The sequence below is a fragment of the Eublepharis macularius genome, chromosome 1 (genome assembly GCF_028583425.1).
Source record: "Eublepharis macularius isolate TG4126 chromosome 1, MPM_Emac_v1.0, whole genome shotgun sequence".
Classification (NCBI taxonomy): Eukaryota; Metazoa; Chordata; class Lepidosauria; order Squamata; family Eublepharidae; genus Eublepharis; species Eublepharis macularius.
In genome coordinates, this window is record NC_072790.1 from 82,832,088 (window position 1) to 82,855,890 (window position 23,803).

The following is a 23,803-nucleotide window of genomic DNA, read 5'->3' on the forward strand; positions in this document are numbered from 1 at the left end:
CACAAATGTGTTGAGATTATTTTTCTCTTAAAACATTTGCTAATGTTAATGATGACTGTTAAAAAGCATTTCATACATTTATCTGCAGGATAGCTGAGATATGTAAAATTACAATATATGAGACCCTCACCACCTTTTCTGAAAGTGGAGAGCACAAACTTAGGTGTATGATCTTGCATGTTTTGCTTCCACAATATTTCCCTTCTCCTCATCATCCTGCAAGTCTCTCAGCAATAGTATTATGTGCAGCCCCCACTGTGTAATACTGAAATATGTTGGACAAGCAGACACCTGTGAGCCTTTGGAGATATGTTTTTGTGTGACTAATATTTATTTCCCCCCCCTTCCTTCTGAATTGAGTGCGCACACGCATATATATCCCAACACTCACATATCAACCACGCAGGCCTGACAATTAACTAACCCTTTCATTAACAGTACTACTTACTTCTTCATCTGTTGAACCCTCTCCCATCTATATAGTTTTGAGGTCACAATCTTAATAGCACGTTAAGCTTCTGAGATGTTGGAATGTCCACAAACATTCCATAACATCTTAGCAATTGAGCTAACAGTTAAGAGTCTTATTTCAATAAACTCAGTCAGAGTTCTTAAATCCATGAGCTGGAAGATTTCAAAGACTATAACCATCCCATTTTCCCCTTTTGCTGAATTTATCAAATTATCATTTTTGGCTTGCTAGTAAGTTCTTAAAATAAAGAACACAATCCACCCCATACCCTGTGGTCAATGTGCATGTTATAACCACCCTGCAATTGCAGCTCTCTCTCATGCAATATTATCCCCATCTACAGGGTGGCTTGAGAAGAGGAAGGACGTATCAAAGGTCTGGAACAAAGAAAGCCAAAACAAAGACCCCACCACCACATTTTCTCCCATGACTACAACAGTCAGATACATCAATATGCCATAAATTTGACTAATTTTGTATTCTGTTTGTATTACAACTTATACTGACAAATTCCTAATGCCACAATAGAGCAGGCAAGCCCACCAGTTCCAAAGAAGATCACATTGTTGAAAGTGTAATCATGTAATTCAGGACATCGTTAGGAACACACAGTGCCAGGATCCAGATGCTGGCAACGAAGAACAGTTGAAAGGGAGTGATCTTAAAATATTAAGAGTCCTTCCTTATCAACTTACTGGTTATTATTCAAATAAAGGTTAAAGTTGCTCTGTGGAACTGACAAGATTTTTATAGACAGCTATAATAACCTTACTAAAACCAAACTTATAGCTTAGCTCATGGACTGTGGAATTGCTTTTAATTTTTTAAAAAAAATTATGGTCACATGAAACTATCAGTTCAAAGCATTAAGTATATTTCTGAAATAAACTGAAGTCAATAACCTCCAAGCCAATATTAAATATCTATAGCACTTTCCAGATACTTCAAATTAAAAAAAGCAAAATATATACAATTGAGTATTAGAAAAAGACATTCATATCTTGCAAAAGATTATTCTGTTTGACTTCAAACAGCCAAGAAAAAGGAAAGATGACAACATGCTGGCTCTTCTTCTTCACTGAAGATAAAATCCCTACAAATTAAGGAATTTTTAAAGAACGTATTGTCTAGGAAATAAAGGTAATTACAAAATATTAATAAGCTCCCCTTTCTGCTCAAACTAAAAACACTTACTATGTAAACATACCTGCATTTCAATTTAAGAAGCCTTCAGGCAAACTTTTGTAATAAAATTTATTATGAGTAAGCACTCACTTTTCTCTTGCTCAAACATACTGCCACAATTTTATGCGTGTCAATTAAACTTATCCACAAAAGATCACAAACAATACTTTCAATCGCCCAAACTCCTTAAATATCCTGCTATTGCAGAAACAGATTCCCAAATGAATTTCACAACTGATCTGCTCAGTTTGTATAGATATATTTAACAATCAACATTCACACCAATATCAAGGTGTGCTTTCTTTACAGAAATTAATTAACATTCAGACTTAAAATGGGTAAATACAAAATGTAATCTTATGTAAACAGTCCTCAAAACATATCTGACAGAATGTTTTAATAAAGCATTCAAGTCACTGAAGAACAAGATAAACTCATAATTCAAATATATACTCATTAGCTAGATATATTCGTCTGAATATAAGAGCTGCCAATGCTAAAACAAGGAGAACAATAAGCATATTCGACCCCATGTGGCTTGTGTTGACTCTTGGCTGCTGGACCTGATTGAAGTTGGTTGAAGATGGCACCCTTCTCTGCTGTGCACGTCGCTGCCGGGGGCTCATGGATGTAGTACTTGACACCGTTTGGGTATGTTCCTCTTGACTGGAAGTGGATGAATTGGTCTGATTGTCCGACTACAAGAGAAAAGGCAGATTTAGTACACAAAATCTAGTATATCACAATACTATCTGGCAAGCTTGTTGTTTGCCAGAGAAGAATACAGCAAACTGTCCTCTTGAATTTGTTTTTCAGAATACTGCGAGTACCAGTTCACTACTATGGATGAAACCCTTGACATTACAGAGGACAGAGTCTACAGCAGATATTTTAGTCATTAAATTGCTAGCAGACTCGAGAGTAGAAAATTTACTCATTTTAGCCAAGTTTTTAGTTCAGGACATGAGAATTTGGGCAACTTATAAAAAATCAGACTTTCTGTAGTTTATGTATTAACCCTTCCTCATATTTTCAGTTGATGAACACTACTTAAGACTTATAGGTCAGTTGAGCAGAAAAGGAAGAAAGGAAGAAAGCAAGCAAGCTCACTACCAGGAAGAACAGCACTTCAGGAAAATGCAACTCCTGATGCAGCACAGAGTGCTCATGTTTTAGCACTGATAACTTGCATTTGGCACAGAAACAAATATAGCATATTTGATGAAGTGTAAGTGAATATTCCCAGAAAATCCTGGGCTGGATCCAACCAGCTTTTCTCTTGGTTAAAAAGGAAGTACAGGATTTATGGAGTTGCATTTTATATAAGAAGAGAAGCTCTACTTATTAGATGAGTTACAGACTTGTAATCAAAGATTTGATTATTTCAGAACACTGCCTTATTCTGATAGCACCCTACACTCCAGTTTCCTTGTTTCATTTGCCATTCTGGTATACTGTCCTCTATTGCTTTCAGCTGCTATGGGCATACCACAATCTCAAAGGGCTCATAACAGCCAACATTTTGTTTTCAGTGTTTTGCTGTATGTATCCTTAACTCCCCAGCTGTTCTTCAGGTAACAGAGTCCTGCTTCTCAGCATTTACTTTCCTTCAGCCATCCTACTTCATAGATCAATCCTTACTACGGGTGTGCAGGAGGGGATTGATTCGGGTTTCCCGCTTCAGGATACCCCGAAGCAGGAAAAAAATTCGGAAATACCTTAATTCCAAAGTGGCTTAAGGTACTTTACTTGCTTCAGTATGCTCCGTAAATATTCGGAGCATACTGAAGCGAGGGGGGCAACTCCCCCACCCCTATGCCCCCCCGGGGCAACCCTTCCACCACCCACCCCCCTGGGGAACCCCTCCACCTCCCATCCACTTACCTTACCTGGCAGGAGGGTCAGCTGTGCTGTGGGCCACTGCCGCCACCTTGGCGGTGGCACGAGGCTGTGATGGCCTGGAGGCTCCAGGCCGTTGCAGCAGCCTCATGCTGCTGCTGCTGTGGCGATGGTGGCGGCACGAGGCTGCTGTGACAGCCTGGAGGCTCCAGGCTGTCGCAGTCTTGTGCCGCCACCTGAGCCTGCGGGGCATTGGGGAAGGCCGGAGCTGCCTCCTCCAGCCCTTTCTGCCCCTCAAATGGCTGTGACGCGCTGGCGCCACAGCAGCCATTTGAAGGGCAGGAGGGGCTTTCTCTGCCTCCTCCAGCCCTTCCTGCCCCTCAAATGGCCGCTGCGGTGCCGGCACGCCACAGCCATTTGAGGGGCAGGAAGGGCCGGAGGAGGCAGAGAAAGCCTTCCCCAATGCCCCGCAGGCTCAGGCAGCGGCGGCTGCTGCCAACAAGGTAGGTGGGGGTGGGTGGGGGGTGGAGGTGGGATGATGTTTAAAGGGCCCCACCGCTGCTTGCAAGCAGCAGTGGGGCCCTTTAAACTCAGCCCCGAAGCTTTCCGAAGCTTTCCAAAAGCTTCGGAAAGCTTTGATTCGGGATTTCCGAATCGGGGCCAGCATTCGGATTTCCAGAAACTTTCTGGATCGGCTCCGCTTCGGGTATTTTTACCCAAAGCGAATACCGAAGTGCACAGCCCTAATCCTTACTGTATTTCTAAGACCTCAGCCTTCCTGCCTGTTCTTCTGCACTCCCTTTCTTCCTAAGTAGTCAGTATATTCCAGCATTCTATGACATCACTGCAGCTCAACCAAACACTAGGGGACCTGCACAGATGGACAAGAGCATATATTATATCATCAACACACAGGCAACATAATAATATTAAAGAACGATAGATGCCTGCAATGGCCAATTTTGTATTTGCTCCACTATATATCATTTAAAAATTAACATTAAGGAAAACTGTTAAATAACTGAATGGAGCTTTGCTACAGCAAAAACATACTTAGATGAAAGATACTTATACAGAAATAAAGGAGATTGAAATCCTCACCATAGTAGAGGTAGTTTCACAAGAACACTTACCAAACCGTATTCAGGAGTGGGGGAGGAGGAATACTAGCACAAAAACAACCTGAATTTTCTCCTCTCTGGGCAAAAGACCCTCAGAATATGGGCAACATCTTAAAAAGATTGGGTGAAGAAATACCAGCACATAATAATGATAATAACATTCGATTTATATACCACCCTTCAGGACAACTTAATGCCCACTCAGAGCGGTTTACAAAGTATGCCATTATTATCCCCACAACAATAATCACCCTGTGAGGTGGGTGGGGCTGAGTGAGCTCCTAGAAGCTGTGACTGACCCAAGGTCACCCGGCTGGCTTCAAGTGAAGGAGTACGGAATCAAACCTGGCTCTCCAGATTAGAATCCTGTCGCTCTTAACCACTACACCAAACTGGTTCTCAGGGATCAATAATATGATTCATTATATATTCATCTACTTTAGTCCACTGTTCATACCTCATGTGGAACAAATGAAAATAAGCAAGTTAAAGCTTTTTTAAAAAACTGTGTGGCACATATTCTGAAAGCAATAGCCCAAAAGGAGTAAAACTGGTGAGCTGCTAGACAAAATACTATCAAATATGGAATGAAACTATTGCTAGTTGTTTTCATTCTTAGTGCAAAGTTCAATTAGTTGAGTGTCTTAAAATAACACCCAAGTACTGTAAGATTTGCAGAGGAAAAATAAAATTTAAATCATCTGGCTTAGTCATAATCTTGCCCACACAGGCAATTATTGAGGAAAGATGGATAATATTATGTTTGTATTTCTAAATAGCTGAAAAACACTCTTCAGTAAGCAACAGATGGTCTGACATGATTTTACATGATTTTTTAAAACCAATCTGCAGTTCCATGAACCTTTTAAAAAACCTACACTCACACACTGAGCTTAACTGGGATTTGTCTACAATTTATCAGTGAATTTAGATTGCATCTAGAGCAGTCATAGCAGCAGCTGCCCTGTACCAATACTAGGCCTCAGTCACTTCTAAAGCACAAGGGTTATATAAGCACTATCTTTGGCTATATTAATGTATAAATGCCATAATTAAGCAAACAATTTTAAAAATGGTCAGAATTAATGCTCTCCTTTACATAGCAAAAAAGGAACATGATAAGCATATTAAATAAAACAAGTGCTGCAATCACTAAATATCAAGGATTGTTATTTTTCAGTTTACGTAAGACTCTTGCGTTTGGAGCAAGAACAAATGTGGCACTGCAATTAAGTTATAACCACTGCTGCAAAAAACAAACAAACAATCCTCTGTACAAGCCACATGTAGTTTCAAAAAGGTAGGACTTTCAGGGCAGAGGTGTGTCCTCAGCCAAGGAAACGGGCAGAGCTTGCAAACTAAAGGATGCTTGAGACTTGGATATTATAATAGTGGTTTTCCTGCCATACTAATAAGCTTTAAAAATGGGTGTGTAGAAGTGTCCAGCCAGTTGTCAGGGCTAGCCTGGCACCATAACTAGACATGCCACAAAGGTTGTCTAGAGGCTTAGAACAGAACAACGTTGGAGAGGAGCATGAAACAACGGAGTGGCACAGTTGTACAACCATGTGTAGATTAGAAGAACCATCTGACTTTTCTCACTAAATACAATGAATTAAGGCCCAGCTGCAGAGACTGTCTGAGAATGACAGGAATGTCTAACTTCACAGAAGCTGGCGATATTATTCAAAGATGAATGTAATTGGTTAAGGGCCAAAAGATATTCATATGAATGAGAAACTTGTAATCACTAATTCTACATAGTCTTGGTTAAGATAAGAGGTAGCAAAAATGAACTAATGATATATTGTCGAAGGCTTTCACGGCCGGAGAATGATGGTTGTTGTGGATTTTCCGGGCTGTATAGCCGTGGTCTTGGCATTGTAGTTCCTGACGTTTCGCCAGCAGCTGTGGCTGGCATCTTCAGAGGTGTAGCACCAAAAGACAGAGATCTCTGTCTTTTGGTGCTACACCTCTGAAGATGCCAGCCACAGCTGCTGGTGAAACGTCAGGAACTACAATGCCAAGACCACGGCAATACAGCCCGGAAAATCCACAACAACCAATGAACTAATGATTTTTATATATTTTAAGAAGATGTTTCAAATATCAATAACCTTGTCTGGTGTTTGAAGTTGTAAGATAATAAATTAGCCAGGAATGTGAGTCCCTTTGAGGCGGCACAATCATTGTTAGGAGAAGGTTCTGAAACTCTATAAATATGACAAGCTGAATTGATTGGGAGCTTCTTCTTAGAAGGGACTCCTTGCCTGTGACCGCCATATCTTTGGATAAAATACTTTTTTGGACTCATGTAATCACTCTCCTTTAATGATCTATGTAGCTATTATAATGAATGGTATAATTTTTTGTTGATTAAACTGATATTAAAATGCTGAATAATTATATTGTAATTATAAAGGTTTAGAATGGAAGCAGAGATTCTATAATTATACAATACCCAGTAATAAACCTAAGATATTACCTGTGGTGTACCTCTTGCCAAGAATTAAATTATTTGATATAGGAAAGCTAACTAGATGCTCAGGGCTTCGTATGTGCATGCCTGTATCTGAATCAGACCTGATCAGAGTATTTATTTATTTATTATTTATTTATTAATCGCATTTCTAGACCGCCCTCCCCGTCAGACGGGCTCAGGGCGGTTTAACAGAAGCTTAAAACAATAAAAACATTAAAACATCATATCAATTAATTAAAATTGGCGGGTATAAAATATTAAAACACAGCATTGTCCTGCATGGGTGGTGGAAGGTCTTCAGTGGTATGGCTGGTGAGAGGACAGCCTAGCCCCCACCAAATGCCTGGTGGAACATCTCCGTCTTGCAGGCCCAGCGGAAAGATAACAAATCCTGCCGGGCCCTAGTTTCCTCAGACAGAGAGTTCCACCAGGTTGGAGCCAGAACTGAGAAGGCCCTGGCTCTGGTAGAGGCCAGGCAGACCTCCCTGGGGCCAGGGACCATCAGCAAGTTCTTAGTAGCTGATCGAAGCGACCTCCGGGGAACATATGGGGAGAGGCGGTCCCGAAGGTATGCTGGGCCCAGTCCACATAGGGCTTTATAGGTCAACACCAAAACCTTGAACCGGACCCGGTACTCAACCGGTAACCAGTGCAGCTGACGGAGGATAGGTGTTATATGAGCCATGATTGGTGCTCTGGCAACCACCCATGCAGCTGCATTCTGAACCAGCTGCAGTTTCCGGATCAAGCCCAAGGGAAGCCCTGCGTAGAGTGAGTTGCAGTAGTCTAATCTGGAGGTGACCATTGCCTGGATCACTGTTGTAAGGTCATGGGTCGATAGGTAGGGGACAAGTTGTCGAGCCTGTCTTAAATAGAAGAAAGAGGATCTAACAACCGCTGCGACCTGTGCCTCCATAGACAAGGAAGCATCCAGGACCACCCCCAGGCTCCTCACTCTCGACACCGGCGTAAGTGGCGCTCTGTCGAGAGTAATCCAGAACACAGTGTCAACCTGATTTTTCTAACCCCAGCCTTCGTTCAACTTTATTCAATACCTACCACTTCACTGGAGGGTGTTTCCTGGAATGCTGCAGTTATACTTTCCCGCTGGGCTTCAGGTGAACTGGTCAAGTGACTCAATTCAGAGGAATCTGACTGAGTGATAGATTTTCTAGACGAATTTACTTCAGCCTACATTTTAAAAATATGTATTATGTAATGCATCTTGTTATCAAATCAATGTATTCAATCTTCATTAACAGAAATGTGCACTTCATTTAGGGTATAACATTATTTCTAGATAATTGTTTCTGAACTAGTCTATTTATAAATGACAACTTTTTTATTTTTAGTTTCCGCATCTCACATACAATCTTTATTGCATCAGCAAGTAAGCCATAGCAACAACATGATTATGTTAAAATAAAAACAAGATAAAACGAATGATCTACAGGTCAGCTGTACTTTCATCAACATGTCTCATTTTCATCTTTATAATGATGTCAACAAACCTTGCCATTTTTAGTTTACTTGAAGAGAAACCAATGTTTTTTAAGAGCAAAGGTAAAGCACACCTCAAAATAAACAGACAAGACTGAAATAATCCTGTGCTGAGTGTGATCCAGGGACTCCAGCAGAACAGCAAGCCCCGTGGGCTCTCAAGAGTTCCCTATTCTCTTCTATGAGAAGGAAAACTGCACTCACCCTTCCCTACCCGCCCCCCACATAGCTTTTCTTGCTTCCTTCCCTCATTCCCACTCCCTGATTTAACCTTTCCCACTTCCCTTTGGCAGCCTCTCCTCGTGGCCCAGATGCATTGTGGGGAATCTGCAAGGACTTGCAGGGGGTACTTCATTTCCCTGTATTCCCTTCCCCATACTACTTCTCTCCTCCTGGCAGCCTGCACATGCTCACCTTTCCCTACGTCCTTCCCTCCTTTAAACCCACTAAATAATTTGCCTTTATCTCCCCCCCACCCCATTTTCACCTATATTTCTTAATTTACTTCATTTATATACTGCTTTTTTCTACAATGGGAACCCAAAACGGCTTACATCATTTTCCTTGCCTTCATATTATCCTCGCAACAACCTTAAGAGGCAGGTTAGGCTGACAGTGTGTTACTGGATCAAAGTTACCCAGTGAGCTTCCATAGCAGAGTGCTGATTTGAACTTGGATCTCCCAGATCCTACTCTGAAACTCTAACCACTACACTACACTGGATTTGGGGGGGGGGGCTGCTGTTGAACAGTAGCAATCAGCCAGGCCTGGATGAGTCATGAAAGTCATGTGATATCAAATTGCCCAGACGTTGCTTCTGGGCCTGACTCCAATGAGTCCTTTATCAGAGACCCAGACAGCCCTGGCCCCGACTCTTCCCACTGCCTTTTACTGACAGCAGCCAAGCCTGAAATACTAGCTAAACTGTTATGGTTGCCTAGCAATAGCTATTGAGGGCATCTGGTTAAAGATACAGGTGCTCCTTTTAACATTTTGGGTTTTTTAAACACCCCTCAATGTTTTTTTTTTTTTTTACATTTTTCTGCAAACCTGGGTCATTTTTCAAGACTGTAGGAAGATCTGTCTTTTCCATTCATGGCTCCAGTCTCTGGACTTAAGTAGCCTCAGATCAGGGCCACTTGGGTTATTAGAATATAACATATTCACGTAGCATGCATTACATAGTACAGGGGCATACTATTACATAGTAAAGGGACAACCATGGAAAAGCTCAAAACTATCTTTCAGAACACTACAGACCACGAAAGACTGAAATAATACTAAAAAGGCCCACCTCAGCTAACATTTAGTCTTCTCACTAGTGTCATAACTAGACAGGCAGATGTTAAAAATCTGCACATACATCTGCACATATGAGCAAAATTGACAAATAACATGTCAATAAAATATTTTTTAGTTCTGCCCTATATATGAATTTAACATATTCTGCAAGTCCTGTTATTTCAAAATGATGAAAAGGGGAAGGCAGGCAGTGTCTGGTCCCTGCCAAGCAGTGAGTATCATATGGTCAATTAATCTCACAGAATTTCATAGTTTCTCAGCCAGTTGGTCCCCCCCACCCATCCCATGACCTGCATTTCTTAGTCTACTCTGGATATATTCCTACTCACTAATAGTGCCATCCTAAACGAAGTTACACCCATCTGATCTCACTGACTTCAATAGACTTAGAAGGGTGCAACTCCAATTAGGATGGTACTGCAGATTATTTTGGAGGAAGAGATAAGCAAATATTTACTCTACCTTGAAACTAATTTGCCTGGCAAGTTCCTTGGCCTCTTTATCAGCCTGGCTTGAGGCACTTCCAGAAGTCAGAGGCAAAAGGGCTTCCTTCATAAGTGATCCACATCCTTCACAGTAGAAATCTTGAGACCTAATAGTAATCAGTTTATATAATTTAAGTGGACCAGCAAGGGCATTCAAAATCTCCAGCATTCTCACTGAATCTTAGGTTTGTGAAATTATAACTACAGATGCACCAATGCAAGTGCTGTGCCTGCTGTAAGCTTTCACAGTACTTTGTTGACAATAAGTTATTGTTAGTAAGTATTTAAAACCACAAACAACTAAATGCTTTGCTATAGCGTATTTCTGATCAACAGCATCCTACTCTAACTTTCCATTTCCCTTTTTCACCTACAAGTTACAATATGCACAGCCAGTAGCATGTTTACGCAGAAGCTGCTTGATGTTCAATAGACTGTATTCCCAGCAAGCATGCATAGAATTAAGAATGAAGAAAATCATTAACTCTCTTCAAGCAACAAACACAATGTACAGAAAACAAATGCAAGCTTTGGGTATTACAGGGAGGGTAAAGAAATAGAAAATGTATTTAGCCAATTACATAAACCTCAAGGGGAAATCAAATGAAGCATTGCATTACAATGACAAAAGGACAAATGTAAGACCAATCTATACAATGTACTTGTCAGAGTAAGCATGAACCCACAAAAAACGTGAGAATGAACACACTATTGACGTGAGAGTAAGCATGAAAACAGATTCAGATCGTTCCTCATCATAACTAGATAGCCAGACATTAGGAGAACTAATGCTGAAGACAAAACTGAACTTAGAGATGCTGCTGGATTCTACCAAAGAGAGGATCCTTAATAAAAATGAAATGAACAAGCAAACACGGAGCAAATGCCCTGTAATAAATGACAAAAACATAGATTTGTGTTATTCTGGAGCCATGTGCAGTAGGCTTCATTGTGCACAGAGGTTTTTTATTGTAGTAGCACAATAACTGCGTGGCTGGGCAGTGGAATCAGGACCTTTACAAGCCCTAACACATTCTATAAAAGAACAGAAGGACATCTTACTAAAAAAATTAAGTCTGCTGAAATGTATATGTAGTAAAACCCTGTGGTTTCAGCTATCTATAGCAGATATCAGGGGAAGGTCACAGTCATGGTGAAAGGAAACTCTTTAAGAGTGTTTAAAAATAATAGTCAAACATATTAAAAGTACCATCTTAAGCAGAATTACATCTTATAAGCCCTGTGATTTCAGTGGACTTAGAAGGCTGTAATTCTGCTTAGGATGGCAATAGTAGTCTCTAAACAGAGAGAGGCCTAAACATTGAGTTGATTATTCAGAAAGCAACAAAAAAGTTGTTTGAAGTGTCAACATTAGATGTTATTAAAAACAAAAAGAAAGCCCTTACTTCTTAGCAAGTGCTTTTCTTTCCTCAGGTGTGTAGTCCAGAGATCCTATGGCTCCTTCCCCTTTTGTTGGCATAAATCCAATAATTGCTAGCAAAGCTGTTCTTACTGTAATTGACACAGAAATATGCAGGCTAATAACTCAAAAAACAAACATTATTCACTAAAGTGCTGCATTAAAGAATATAAAGCAATTTAATCACACACACACACAAGTTTAGCTCTCTTTGTCTCCAATAACCAACGCATGTATACATGAATTACAAGGAAGGATTGGCTGTAAACTATAAGACAGCAATCTTCGGCTTTACGTTGTATTAAAGCCCCTTTGCTAGCAGTGCAATGTGCAATAATAGTAGTCAGTACTCACTGCTCCATGATGGTTGCCATGTTTCAGGATGATGTCCTGAGATGCTGAGGCAAATTTTCTTTCCCACCTCAAACCTGCCATTGGCCTTAAATGGGTACATGGAGGAGAGAAAGAGAAAACAAACATCAAAATAAAATCAGATTTTATTTTCAAAAATCAAGCTTAAATCAGAAAGTGAACTTGCTTGGGAAAAAAGGGTCTCTTACAGTATAAGTAGATTGCAAAGATATTAAGTAATACTTTACAGTTGCATAATATATTTTATACAGTCAGTACATGCTAATGTGAAAGTACAGTTGGCATGACATGTTATTTATTACAGGAATTGTTAATTATTAAACTAATTATTTATAATAGAAATTGACACCACCCAAGATTTTAAAAAATATATTTCTCTTTTGATACAAGTCAGACAAAAGATCATGAATGGCAATAAATATGTTCAGGTGTTTCACAAATGTTCAGGAATCCGTAAGATAAAACCAACTCCAAATATCTTAGAATTAACGTAATTTTTCTTCTCAGAGCACCATGTAGCCAGCTCCAATAATATATCTTCTAGCTGTAAAATAATATCTTCCAGAAATCAACACTTCCTATACTCAACTGTGCTGGCTGAAGTGGAAATTCCTATTAGCTGAATTTGCATGTATAGCGAGAAAGATAAGCCAAAATAACTGTAGCTTTTAATTTTCTTAGATATTCTCTTGCAGATTGTTTAGAGTAACAAAAACTTGTAATGGTAATTTGACCAAGTACTCACACTTTAAAGACGGTGACTAAACATTCTTACCGTTAAGAGTATAATGCTTGGTGGTTTCATGGGATACTCTGGTGGCAATACTATTCGACCATGATAAACACCTCCATCAAAATCTGAATCTGGAGGACCCCTAACAGTGAAATGCCATTCAAAAAGGTTGTCCTAGAAAAATATAAATGTACAACATATATTGAATGTAATGACCAATTACTTGAAACCTGTACAGATTGAGGACAAAAATCAGATGAGTTGGATCTAGCAATTCACATGTGCAAGGATTACAGATGTTCTCGCCTCCTCTCTCCCAGCAGTTCCTTCCAACTCAAGGAAGCCAATTCCTGTGGTCAAAGGATCTACTTGGTCAATATAGCCATGCATGTTAGTTCACTGCAGAGAGGAAGGAGAAAGGGGACAAAATTGCTCTTTATGTCCGTGCCATCAGCAGAGCTGTGCTACTGGAATAGACAGGAAGGGCAATTTTGCCACATTACCCTCCTCGTTGCAGGCCATCAACCCATGTGGTTCCACATAAGTCTCACAACTCCAGAAATCAGCTTTCCTGGAGTCAGAAGGAACTGCTGGGGAGGAGGGGAAAGCAGGAAAGATCAATGCCTTCTGACAACAGATTGCTGGACCAAACTTGACATGTTTCTTACATACTAACACTTATGCAGATAAACATCATATGCATTTGTTATTATTATTATGCTTGCAGAAGGAAATGGTAGAGTAGCTCTTTTGCTGTCTTCCCCAACGCGCTCCAATGTCTGACATATGCACAGAGAAGTTTCACTTTTCATTTGTATTTGTTTTCAAGGTTTTCTGTAGAGCCTGGGACACCTGTGATGCTCCTAAATTACATTGCTATGAGTCATATACTCCCTGCCTTCAGATACTTTCTTCTCTAGCATGAATTTTCCCACTTGTCTTCAATATAATTAAGGCTTCCACTGGCACTAAACTATATCATAATTAACACTAATTAGGCTTTGCTACTAAACAAGATTTGAAAACATATCTGGGAGATTGTTTCAAAAGCTGACTGATAGTAAACCTGTGGAAATGGCGAACACTGGCATGAATCTTATAAAGATAAGGTCAACATTCACATACAAGAAGGGAGGGATGGGTAATGGAATGCATTATCCTGCAGTCTGCTATTCTATAGGAGCAAGAGTATGATATGTGCACTAATTTCAAGTTCATGAATTTTCATATAATAATAATAACATTCTATTTATATACCACCCTTCAGGACAACTTAATGCCCACTCAGAGCGGTTTACAAAGTATATTATTATTATTCCCACAATAAACACCCTGTGAGGTGGGTAGGGCTGAGAGAGCTCCAGAGAACTGTGACTAGCCCAAGGTCACCCAGCTGGCTTCAAGTGGAGGAGGGGGGGGAATCAAACCCGGCTCTCCAGATTAAAGTCCCACACTCTTAACCACGACACCAAATTGGCTATCTACCTATACTTATCATTAAAAACAAATAACAAAATGAAGCCAAAGTATTTATTTACAGAGCAGAAGATATTGTCTTGTATGTACATAATTTACTTACAGAGATCTTACCTGTAGGGCAAATGCATTAATTTTTCTGGAGAGGCACCAAAGATGAATATGGCCCCATTATCTCCACAATCCCAAAATATATTTGTCAATTCCAGGCTGGGAATTTCCTGGGAATTTGTGGTTAAGCTAAGGAGGGCAGGGTTTGGAGACAGGAAGAGCCTCAGAGGGATATAATGCCATAGAGTCCACCCTCCATAGCAGCTATTTTCTCCAGGTGAACTACGCTCTGTAGTCTAGAGATCAGTTGTAATTCCAGGAGATCTCCTCCTGACCCCACCTGGAGGTTAGCAACCTATCCCAAATTTATTGGTGAAGATGAAACCAGCCTGTGTTTTATAACCTTGGACAACTCAATGAGAAGTCGCTATTTAGAAAGATGCTTTAAGAACAGGTGCGCAGTAATACCCTGCTGAACCATTGGTATGAATCCTGCATCTACATCTCTCAGTCTATCCAACTGTCTTCATAGGATTGAAAGTTCATGTTTCCTCCCGCTCCCATGTGAGTCTGTGCAATTTGATAACTCTATCCCTACACAAACAAGTTACATTACTGCACTGGATAAAACATTCACTGAATATAAGTGGCACCTGAGAAAAGTAACTCAACATACAAGTTTAGGGAAATTAGGACAATGAGCTGGAAGCAACAGGGAATGTAGTCCAATAGCATAACACACGTATTACTATGTAGTATATTTTAACAATCCTAGTGCATTTAGAGTGGCTGTCATTAACAGAAGCTTGAGAAATTGTCTCTCCAGGCAACCAGGTCTTTACTTGGAACACCACAATGCATGAGCCTAGACCTCTAAAAATCATGGTCAGTTCAGTAATGATTGAACTCTTATCAGTTATCCAAGTCAGCCACCAGAAGCCTCTTCTTGCAAAAGCCTTTTACAAAGTATTCTTCTGTTTGTATTCTTTCTATACAAGCTAAATCTACTAAATTAAAGGTCTCTGTTAGAAGATTATCAGTGTACGTGAGCAGATTTTATTTGCCTTTTCCTTCACTTGCCTCTGAGGTTATCATTGAGAAAGGTGTAAAGTGGACTGTTAAGTCTACGTTTGCAGAATCTGCAGCTAAACAGTTAAAACAGATAGTGCAAATTTGATTTAGACATGGTTTTGCATGAGGGGGAAGGGGCTTACCTCCCCTACCATTTTATCCACTGTAACCCCCTTGGTAGCATTATTTGCCCGAGTAGGGAAAGCAAACATTTTGTACTAGTAGAAAAAAACATTATTTATTACTTAACATGTTGTTAGGCAGTTCTCTTGCAGTAAGAACAAGTTGATTCAAGTTCAAGCAAAATTTGGCTCAAATTAAAGTGGGGTAGAAAACAGAGGAGATAGGGATACTCACCTGCAAAGTTCTGAACAATACACAATAATTATGTTGTAAATATTTGCCAGTTTGAGAAAGGTGGAATTTTGTTTTGTCTTTGATAAATCCAAATCTGTGAAGGGGGACTAGAAGTGAAAAGTTCCTATAAAATTGTGAGCACAAGTTGTACATGACCAAAAGAGCATATGGAAATAAAAGTTAAAGCAACGCCTCTGAATCTCTCCCCTCTCCCCCCCCTTTAAAAAAATCCAGAACAGCAATGGTTTTCAACAAGTTTTTTTAAAATATACATGTGGCAGGTTCATTAAAATGTTTTGAAACTTTCTTTACAATGCTGACCCAATTTCAGCATGCCATCAATATGCTGCAAATAACAGGAACACCTATGTGTGGACAGGCAGACTTGTTAAAAAACCTGTAGCCTCATTTGCCAGTCTGATACAGAAAACACATACTAACCTCTAAGGGCTGTGCATGATAATGGTCTGTTGGATCCTTCAGTTCAGCAGCCTCTTTCATTAATCGTTTAACAGCTGAAAAAGAAAACGCATGGGACATAAGAGGAGCTCTGCTGGATCAGACCTGGAGTCCATCTATTCCAGTAGCCTTATCCTGTTTCACACATTTACCAACCAGTTGCCCTGGAGTGCCAATCAACAGGACACAGAGGCCAAGGTCTTCCCCTGATATTGTCTAATGGTATTCAGAAGTTTATTGTCTCTAGACATGGAGGTTCCCTTCAATTATCTTGGTTAGTAGCCATTGATGGACATCTCCATGACATGGATGATCAAATCATGATTTACCACCAAAACAATGATTAAAAGAATTTATAGCCATAACATTACGTATTTGTCTTCTCAAATGTAGTATTTTAAAATACAAGGCTATACTGGATACACATTAGAATATATAAGTAATCATGCTAAATACTATTTTAAAGGAGGAAATGGGAGAATAGGTGTTCTGTAGTTTCCAGTCAACCAGAGGACATAATCCAGCATAAGAGTGGGTTTCTTGGCCTCTGCAGGATCAATACCTTAGACAATGACTTGCATTCCTAACTAGAAAACTAGCAACCTACGTGGAAAAAAAAGAAAAAAGTGAAGCAATTTGAAGGTATGAAATGCTTCAATAAACATGTTCACACTTAATCAGAGTTATCACAAAAGAATTTTTTAAAATTACAAATACATTTATGAGAAATAAGTTAGGCATGTAGGGAATGTAGATTTCCCCTTCTGGTTGTAACCATCATGCAACATCAAATGGTGCTTCTGGGGGTCCCCTGAGAAATTCTGAAGGGAAAGGGCATGAGGGGCTGTAGCTGGTATGGGGAGCCTGAACAGTGTGACCATGAGGTCAGTGTTGAACACTTTACTTAGGCCCTCAAATTCAGCCGTGACTATTCAAACTTTTTGATGCATTCTAGATAAGGTCCATATGCTAAAGAAGATGAATGCAAGAGCCACTGATTTACCAGCAGTGTTCCTAATGAATGCAGTTTGTATCACAATATTTGAAAGTTTGAAACCGCATAAGGAAAAGAAAATAAGCAGAATTAAATCACCCAATTATAACACGTTTACCATAATTATATTAAGACTTGGAATGAAATTAAAAAAATATTTGTTAAGATGGGACAAAGTTCAATTATCACTTTTGGGAAGAACAGCTGCAATTAAGATCAATGTCTTACCAAGAATGTTATTTTTATTACAGACAATTCCGGTTTTGATAATGGAGGCACCATTTAAACAATGGCAGAAAGATATATGTAGATTTATATGGCAAGGGAAAAAATCAAGGAAAGAGGATTGGGTTTACCTTTGAAATTATACTTTGATGCCTGCTCTTTTGAATGCATGAAGGAATAGATTTTGCTAAGAAATAGAAGACTATTGGATTCAAAAGGACATGCCTTTAGATTTGGATGGTATGGATACCTGTGGTATGACAAAGCTAAGGTTAATGCAAAATTTACATTAAGCTCTAGTCTTAAAGATAATTTTTATAAAATGATGTCTCATTGGTATATGACTCCTGAGAAACTGGCTAGAATGTGTAACAGTATTTCGAGTCGATGCTGGAAATGTGAACAAAATGAAGGAACATTTTACCATATGTTGTGGACATGTAAGAAAGCAAAAAATGTTTGGACACAAATAGAATTATTAATTCAGAAGATTTTAATATACAACTGAAACCAGAGTCCTTTCTTTTCGGACTGATGGATACTCAGCTGGAAAGAAGTCATAGAACTTTGTTTTTATATATGACTATGGCAATGAGACTATTATATGCGCAAAATTGGAAGAGTCCAATATTGCCTACAACAGAGGAATGGTTGATAAAGGTGTTGGAATTAGCAATGATGGTAAAACTTATGTCATTGATTAGAGAAAAAACAATACGCTTGTTTACTGTTGAAGGGAAATCCTTCCTTTATAGACTTTTTGCATGAATTAGATAATAATGATTTACTGATTTGTGGGATTTTCAACATTAGAAAAAAGAGAGGTTTTCTTTGTAACAAAGTAAAAGAAAATTTGACAATTACACTTATATTTGTTGCGGAAGCCTCCTTTTAATTTATAGGTTTTATCTTTTGTTTGCTTTGTTTTGTTATTATTTTTTGTTTGTTAGTTGTTATTTTCTATTTGGCTATTGCGTGTATAGTTGCTTTTTTGGCAATTTGTCATTTTCTTCATATAAAATCCTTTAAAAAACACATTTACTGGTAAATAACAAAAGTAGTCCTGCATGTGCAGAAAGATGTGTTGAATGATATTAACAAGTAGGTTTGCTCTTCATAACAAGACTGTGAATACCACAGAGTCACCAAGTAGCATGTCCTGTCTGAGAGCGTAAAGTGCCACCTACTGGTTTAACAATACCCCCACCCATTTCCTACATTACAAAAGATTGAATTTGCGGCCAGCCTAAAACTATACAACAGATACTAAATAACCACAATTCTTTGTAGACAGATTTGGGTATTATTATTTGAATCTTCATCTGGAATACATACAGAACAGTTTTGTACAACTCAGTCAAAAACGACATTGTCAGAAGAATTTTTGTTTTTCTTGTTTATTGTTTTTCTTGTGCCAGGAAGAGTTTAAATGTACCTTACTTATGTTGTATAAGAGAGAAAGGTGTGACTGCATGAGAAAAAAACTATGCATGTGCTCTCAGGTGACTGTGAAAATATGAACTACAAGCATTTACAGAGATAAATAAACCAAGTGTCATAGCCAATGGGAGCTGGCAGAATGAGGGAACGGGGCTGACAACTGAAATGAGCAATTAAAAGGGGAGAACAGTCAATCTGGCAGGAGAAGGATTTTGAGCTTGTGAAAGAACAGCCTGAGTTAGAGATGACTTCTGAGAACAGATATTCTGTAATTATGGACTGCTGGGAATGATCTGCGATCAAAAATTCAAATATTCGGAACAATGTATCTCTGCATTTGAGTCCTCTAAATATTGCTGAAGTTGTAAATAAAATTTAACTTATTTCTCAATCTAAACCCAGTTGACTGGATGTTTAGTGTCTCAAGGAAAATAATACATACACACCAACCAACCTTTCTGGCCATGGCCAATGAATTTAATTAACTACATGGTGGCAGCGTATAAGGGGAAAGAAGTATTGGGTTCCCTGACCCCAATAGCCCTGTGCAGTTACTGGGTAAGGGGTGGCAAATAAAGAGAATGGATGCTGTCTGTTGGCATCTCTGGAAAAGAGGAGAGAGGGGACCTGGTATTTTGAAAAGGGTCAGGGCTCTCTAGCTGTTAAAGAGAGACAAGATGGGTGGTGGTTTGTGACTGCCTTGCCGGCCTGTACCCCTGAACCTGGGAAAAGAGATTTATGCTAGAAGGCAGTGTGTAAGGGTTTACGCTAACCTAGGGATGTCAACAAAAAAGGACAAAACTATCACTTAATAGAGGCTTCATGTGTAGAAAAGGGCATTCGAAGTTCTTCATGGCATGGAGATAGATAACATTACCTGGCAAATAACATCCCATTAAGCCTCTGTTAAGGGAATATGTCATTTTTTTTTCTCCAGGTAGCTGGCAACTCTAAACCAATCACTTTTTTTGTTTAAAATCAGCTTGCATGGTCAGCCATGTGAGTGGCTGCTGGCGGGCCTCAAATTATCTTTGAGTCTATTAGCACCTTAAAGACTAAAAGATTTTCAAGGTATAAGCTAGTCAAAGCTTCCTTCATCAGATTAAAAAATTTACTCTTGAAAGTGTATACCCTGGAAATCTTGTTGGTCTTTAAGGTGCTATTGGACTTGAATTTTGCTGTTCTATTGCAGACCAGTACTGCTACCCACCTGAAACGATCTCCAATTATCTGTGTTTTCCTCCATTTTGTAGGACCTTAGAGATGGTCAGATCTAAGTTTTTCAGATTTTATATTGGGTATATTCAAAGTAGGCTCTATTGCAAAAGTTCTAACATAGTTCTAATACAGTAAATGGTAGAATGTTCAGAAGCCACTTAATGATGAACCAAAGTAGATCACGATAGCTATGGAATATCTAAACAAGGCTTCAAAGTAATTTTGCCTTTTTCTTTACTGCTACTCTGAATAAAGTTAATATTATACTACAAGTAAAGGTAGGATGTTTTATGAACATTAATTCTTTTGATGCATGAAATAAACCATACTATTCATCCACATATAATAAATTGTTTTGTTTTCATCTGTATGGGTATACAGTTTCTTTCAAGAATAGTAGGGCATACAGAAGGCATAGCTAAAAATACAGGAATCATAATGAAAATGCCAGGATAAAACAGTAACGAGTTTGATGTAAACTCCTCCTTCCCTTAATGGAAGGGCACTTCCTAATTCCTCCTTCCCACAGCAAGCTGGCACACCACATTCCACACTATACCAAAAAGACCCAAACCCAAAGCAGCAGCTTCTCAGGGAAGCACAAGAGGCTGCAACATGAGAAGAGAGGTGAGAAAGATTCCTTCCATAACTGGTGCTCCACTTTGGATTATTTGGATTTATCCCAGTGTACTATGCTATAAACATTCTACTTATCTGCCACAGAGCTGTGGACTGAGTTTCCTGAGTAAAAAGAAAATGGGCCTCAGTTTAACGCAAACACATAAATCTTAGTAATCCATATTCCCCAGAAAGAAAAAGCATAATACAAAAATCCAGGATCAGAAACTATGAGGTCTGATCAGAAATGAAGAAGCAGGAGAAATAACTTTCAGAAACATTCACTTTGGGTAGCATGAAAAGCAAAGCACAGAAGAAACAGTAGATATAATGGTAAACTGTATCTTCTTGTTCCTTTCTGATATAGCTTCCCCAGTTGCTCCTTATCTCCATTTCCCAGGTTGTTTTTTTGTTCAGCCACCCACCCCTCACCCAAGGCAGCATTATTTTACCCTTTGTGAGGGAAAAATGTGTGCACCCCCCTCCCTCACCATGATCAGAACTTCAAAATGAAGAGTTGAATCTGACATTGAAACTGTCGGTGTCCATTCAGTACGGCTGTATTACTCATATTCAGCATTTAATATCTTGAGGCTGACTAAATGTCACATTACAAAAACCGCCAGCATGGTGGTTGGCACATACTGAAGTGAGTTCAAGTGTTTCGACAAGACACCCAACTCATCCATATTTTCTGCTCAACCAGCGACTGACAGCACAGCCTTGGCATGATAAACAGGAAACGACTCAAGCACCTAGACATACACCTCAGCGTGTACCAAGAGAGATGAACGGATTCACTCAATCACATACCAACTTGGGCATGTCAACTATGTAAATAGTCTTTAATATTATAAACATTCCTTAAAGCGCCAAGCTGTCTGGCAAGCCTCTATAGGGATGAATGCATGTACGTGTGTGATGGGGGAACTGCAATATATCCGTCCAAAAATAGCTGCAGTCTGTAAAACAAGAAACATGACGCTGACTTGTAGTTAGAACAGGACCGAGGCTGCACTGTGCCCCCCTCCCCGAGCTGGACCGTGAGCCGCCGCCGGCCGCCTTCTGCCCTCCAACTGCTCTCGTCATCACCTTGGGAGTTATGGTGAGGAAGGAAATAAACAGGAGCAGCGCCAGCCAGGGCACCCGCGTCCTTCTGAGGCACAAGAGGCCTCCCCGTTGCCCTCCGGCAGCAGCCGCAGAGATAACACGGACAGGGCGGAAACCGGTCGCGGCGGCGGTTGAGGCGTTCCGGCCTGTATGTGCATCAAAACCACGGGCTCGCGTGATGGTGAGCCCCGCTGTGCCAGCCCGAGAGCGGCCATACTCAGATGGAAAGCCTCCCCGCTTCCTTCATCCATCAAGCACTCACCGGGGCTTTTGAGGTTATAGCGAGTCTCCATGGCGGAGGCCGAACTGCCCCTTCGTTTTCAACCTGGGGCCGGGCCGCTGAAGTCAGGCCACGTAAAGCTGTCTTCCGGCACCCGGCTCCGATCCGCCACTCAAAAGCAACGAGACCCGAAGAGGGAGTAGGAGGCAACCAGCACCTCCCCACTCCCGTTTGCTCGCAGCGGCCTGGAAATTCCCTTGACGTGGCTGTCAGAAGAGGAAGGCGCTGCTCGCGGCCGCAGCCGCTCACTTGCCCGCCCCTCGCAAAGCAGCCCTTGAAAAGTTGCCGTTGTCGTCCCGCTGTCGCTGCCTTCCCTCTTTGTCTCGCTCACCTACTGGCAGCCCAAACAACCACCTTCTTTGTCACAGAAAATTACTGTCATCATTTACACCACATGAACTATTCTGGAATAACTAAAGCCAGCCTCCCCAGCCACCCCCATTCACAATCACTAGCATTTACACATGTACCAATTTGTGTGTGAAAATCTGTTGTTGTTTATTATGTGATGTTATCAGTCCATCACTGAAGGACCAAATTATTATTAGTAGTAGTAGTAGTAGTAGTAGTAGCAGTAGTATTACCTTTTGCACTGAGACTAAAGATAGATTATGCAGTGTAAATCAATGCAATCAATAGGATGAAATATCTTGAACACCTTTGGAGGAAAGGTAGCTAATAAATATTTTAAATAAATATCTAATAAGCAATGCAATAGGACTAGGAACTGCAGAAATTTGAAACTGAGCTGTCATCTGAACAAAGCCCAACTATTAAACATGACATGCTAAACAGTGCAGAACACAGTGCTTTTTCCTGGACCAAACTGTAATGATGTATTCCTATTTCCTTTATAAAAGTGCCCTCCTGAACAATTCTGTTTTACATGGTTTGTGGGAAAGTGTGGAAACTTGCCTGACAGTCTGACCTCCTCAGGCAGAATATTCAAGGTGTGTGTGTGTGTGTGTGTGTGTGTGTGTGTGTGTGTGTGTTGCACAATGGAGAAGGCATGTGAAAGGGCAGTTGTTGATCTTGCCCATCTGCAGAGTGGCACCTACAGGTGAGCCTGCTCAGATGAACTAAGTTGTGACTTGTGACAGGACATAGATGGAAAGGTGTTCTTGCAGATATGAGGGTCCAAGGCCATTAAAGGCTTTGTATGTGATAGCCATATATGGCACTGAATTTGCTGATAGGCAGCCAATTTAGTGACTGCAGGAAGGGTGTAATATGCATGATCCACCTAGCTCCCAATAATAACCAAATAGCGCATTCTGCACCATCTGAAGTCTCAAAGTTGATTTTGAGGGACTGGTGCATTACAGTAATCTATCCTCTGTGTTGCCAAGGCATGGAACCAGATGGCCAGATCAGAAGAGTCAGGGTAAAGGGCCATCTTCCCAGCTAAACTAAGTTGGGAAAAAGCATTCATTTTGAGGAGTTACATTAACTTATTATTTATGATATTTCTATGCCACTTTTTCAGAGTCCTGCTCAAGACAGCTTATGATTGAAATCAGCACAATATTAAAACAAGTAATTAAAAACACACCAATATAAGCCACATAAAAACTCCATAAAAGAAGCAGACC

The 23,803-nt window shown here is 40.1% G+C and overlaps 1 protein-coding gene across 1 annotated transcript; it reads right to left on the bottom strand.

Annotated features, from left to right (window-relative positions):
* Positions 1–1,334: 1,334 nt before the first annotated feature.
* Positions 1,335–22,485, bottom strand: UBE2J1 (ubiquitin conjugating enzyme E2 J1). Its single transcript, XM_055000807.1, has 8 exons — positions 22,194–22,485; positions 16,309–16,382; positions 12,955–13,086; positions 12,162–12,246; positions 11,794–11,899; positions 10,365–10,494; positions 8,159–8,290; positions 1,335–2,355 (listed from the first exon to the last, which is right to left on the bottom strand). Exons 1-8 carry the CDS (start codon positions 22,222–22,224, stop codon positions 2,092–2,094), a joined length of 954 nt encoding a protein of 317 aa, XP_054856782.1. The 5' UTR covers positions 22,225–22,485; the 3' UTR covers positions 1,335–2,091.
* Between the last annotated feature and the right edge of the window lie 1,318 nt (positions 22,486–23,803).

Coding starts and splice junctions, on each gene's coding strand:
- UBE2J1 (XM_055000807.1), bottom strand. CDS start 22,224: ATGGAGACTCGCTATAACCTCAAAAGCCCCG. Junction 16,383..22,193: donor CTATAACCTCAAAAGCCCCG/GTGAGTGCTTGA, acceptor TTTCTTTTTCAG/CTGTTAAACGATTAATGAAA. Junction 11,900..12,161: donor ATGGCAACCATCATGGAGCA/GTGAGTACTGAC, acceptor TGTCAATTACAG/TAAGAACAGCTTTGCTAGCA.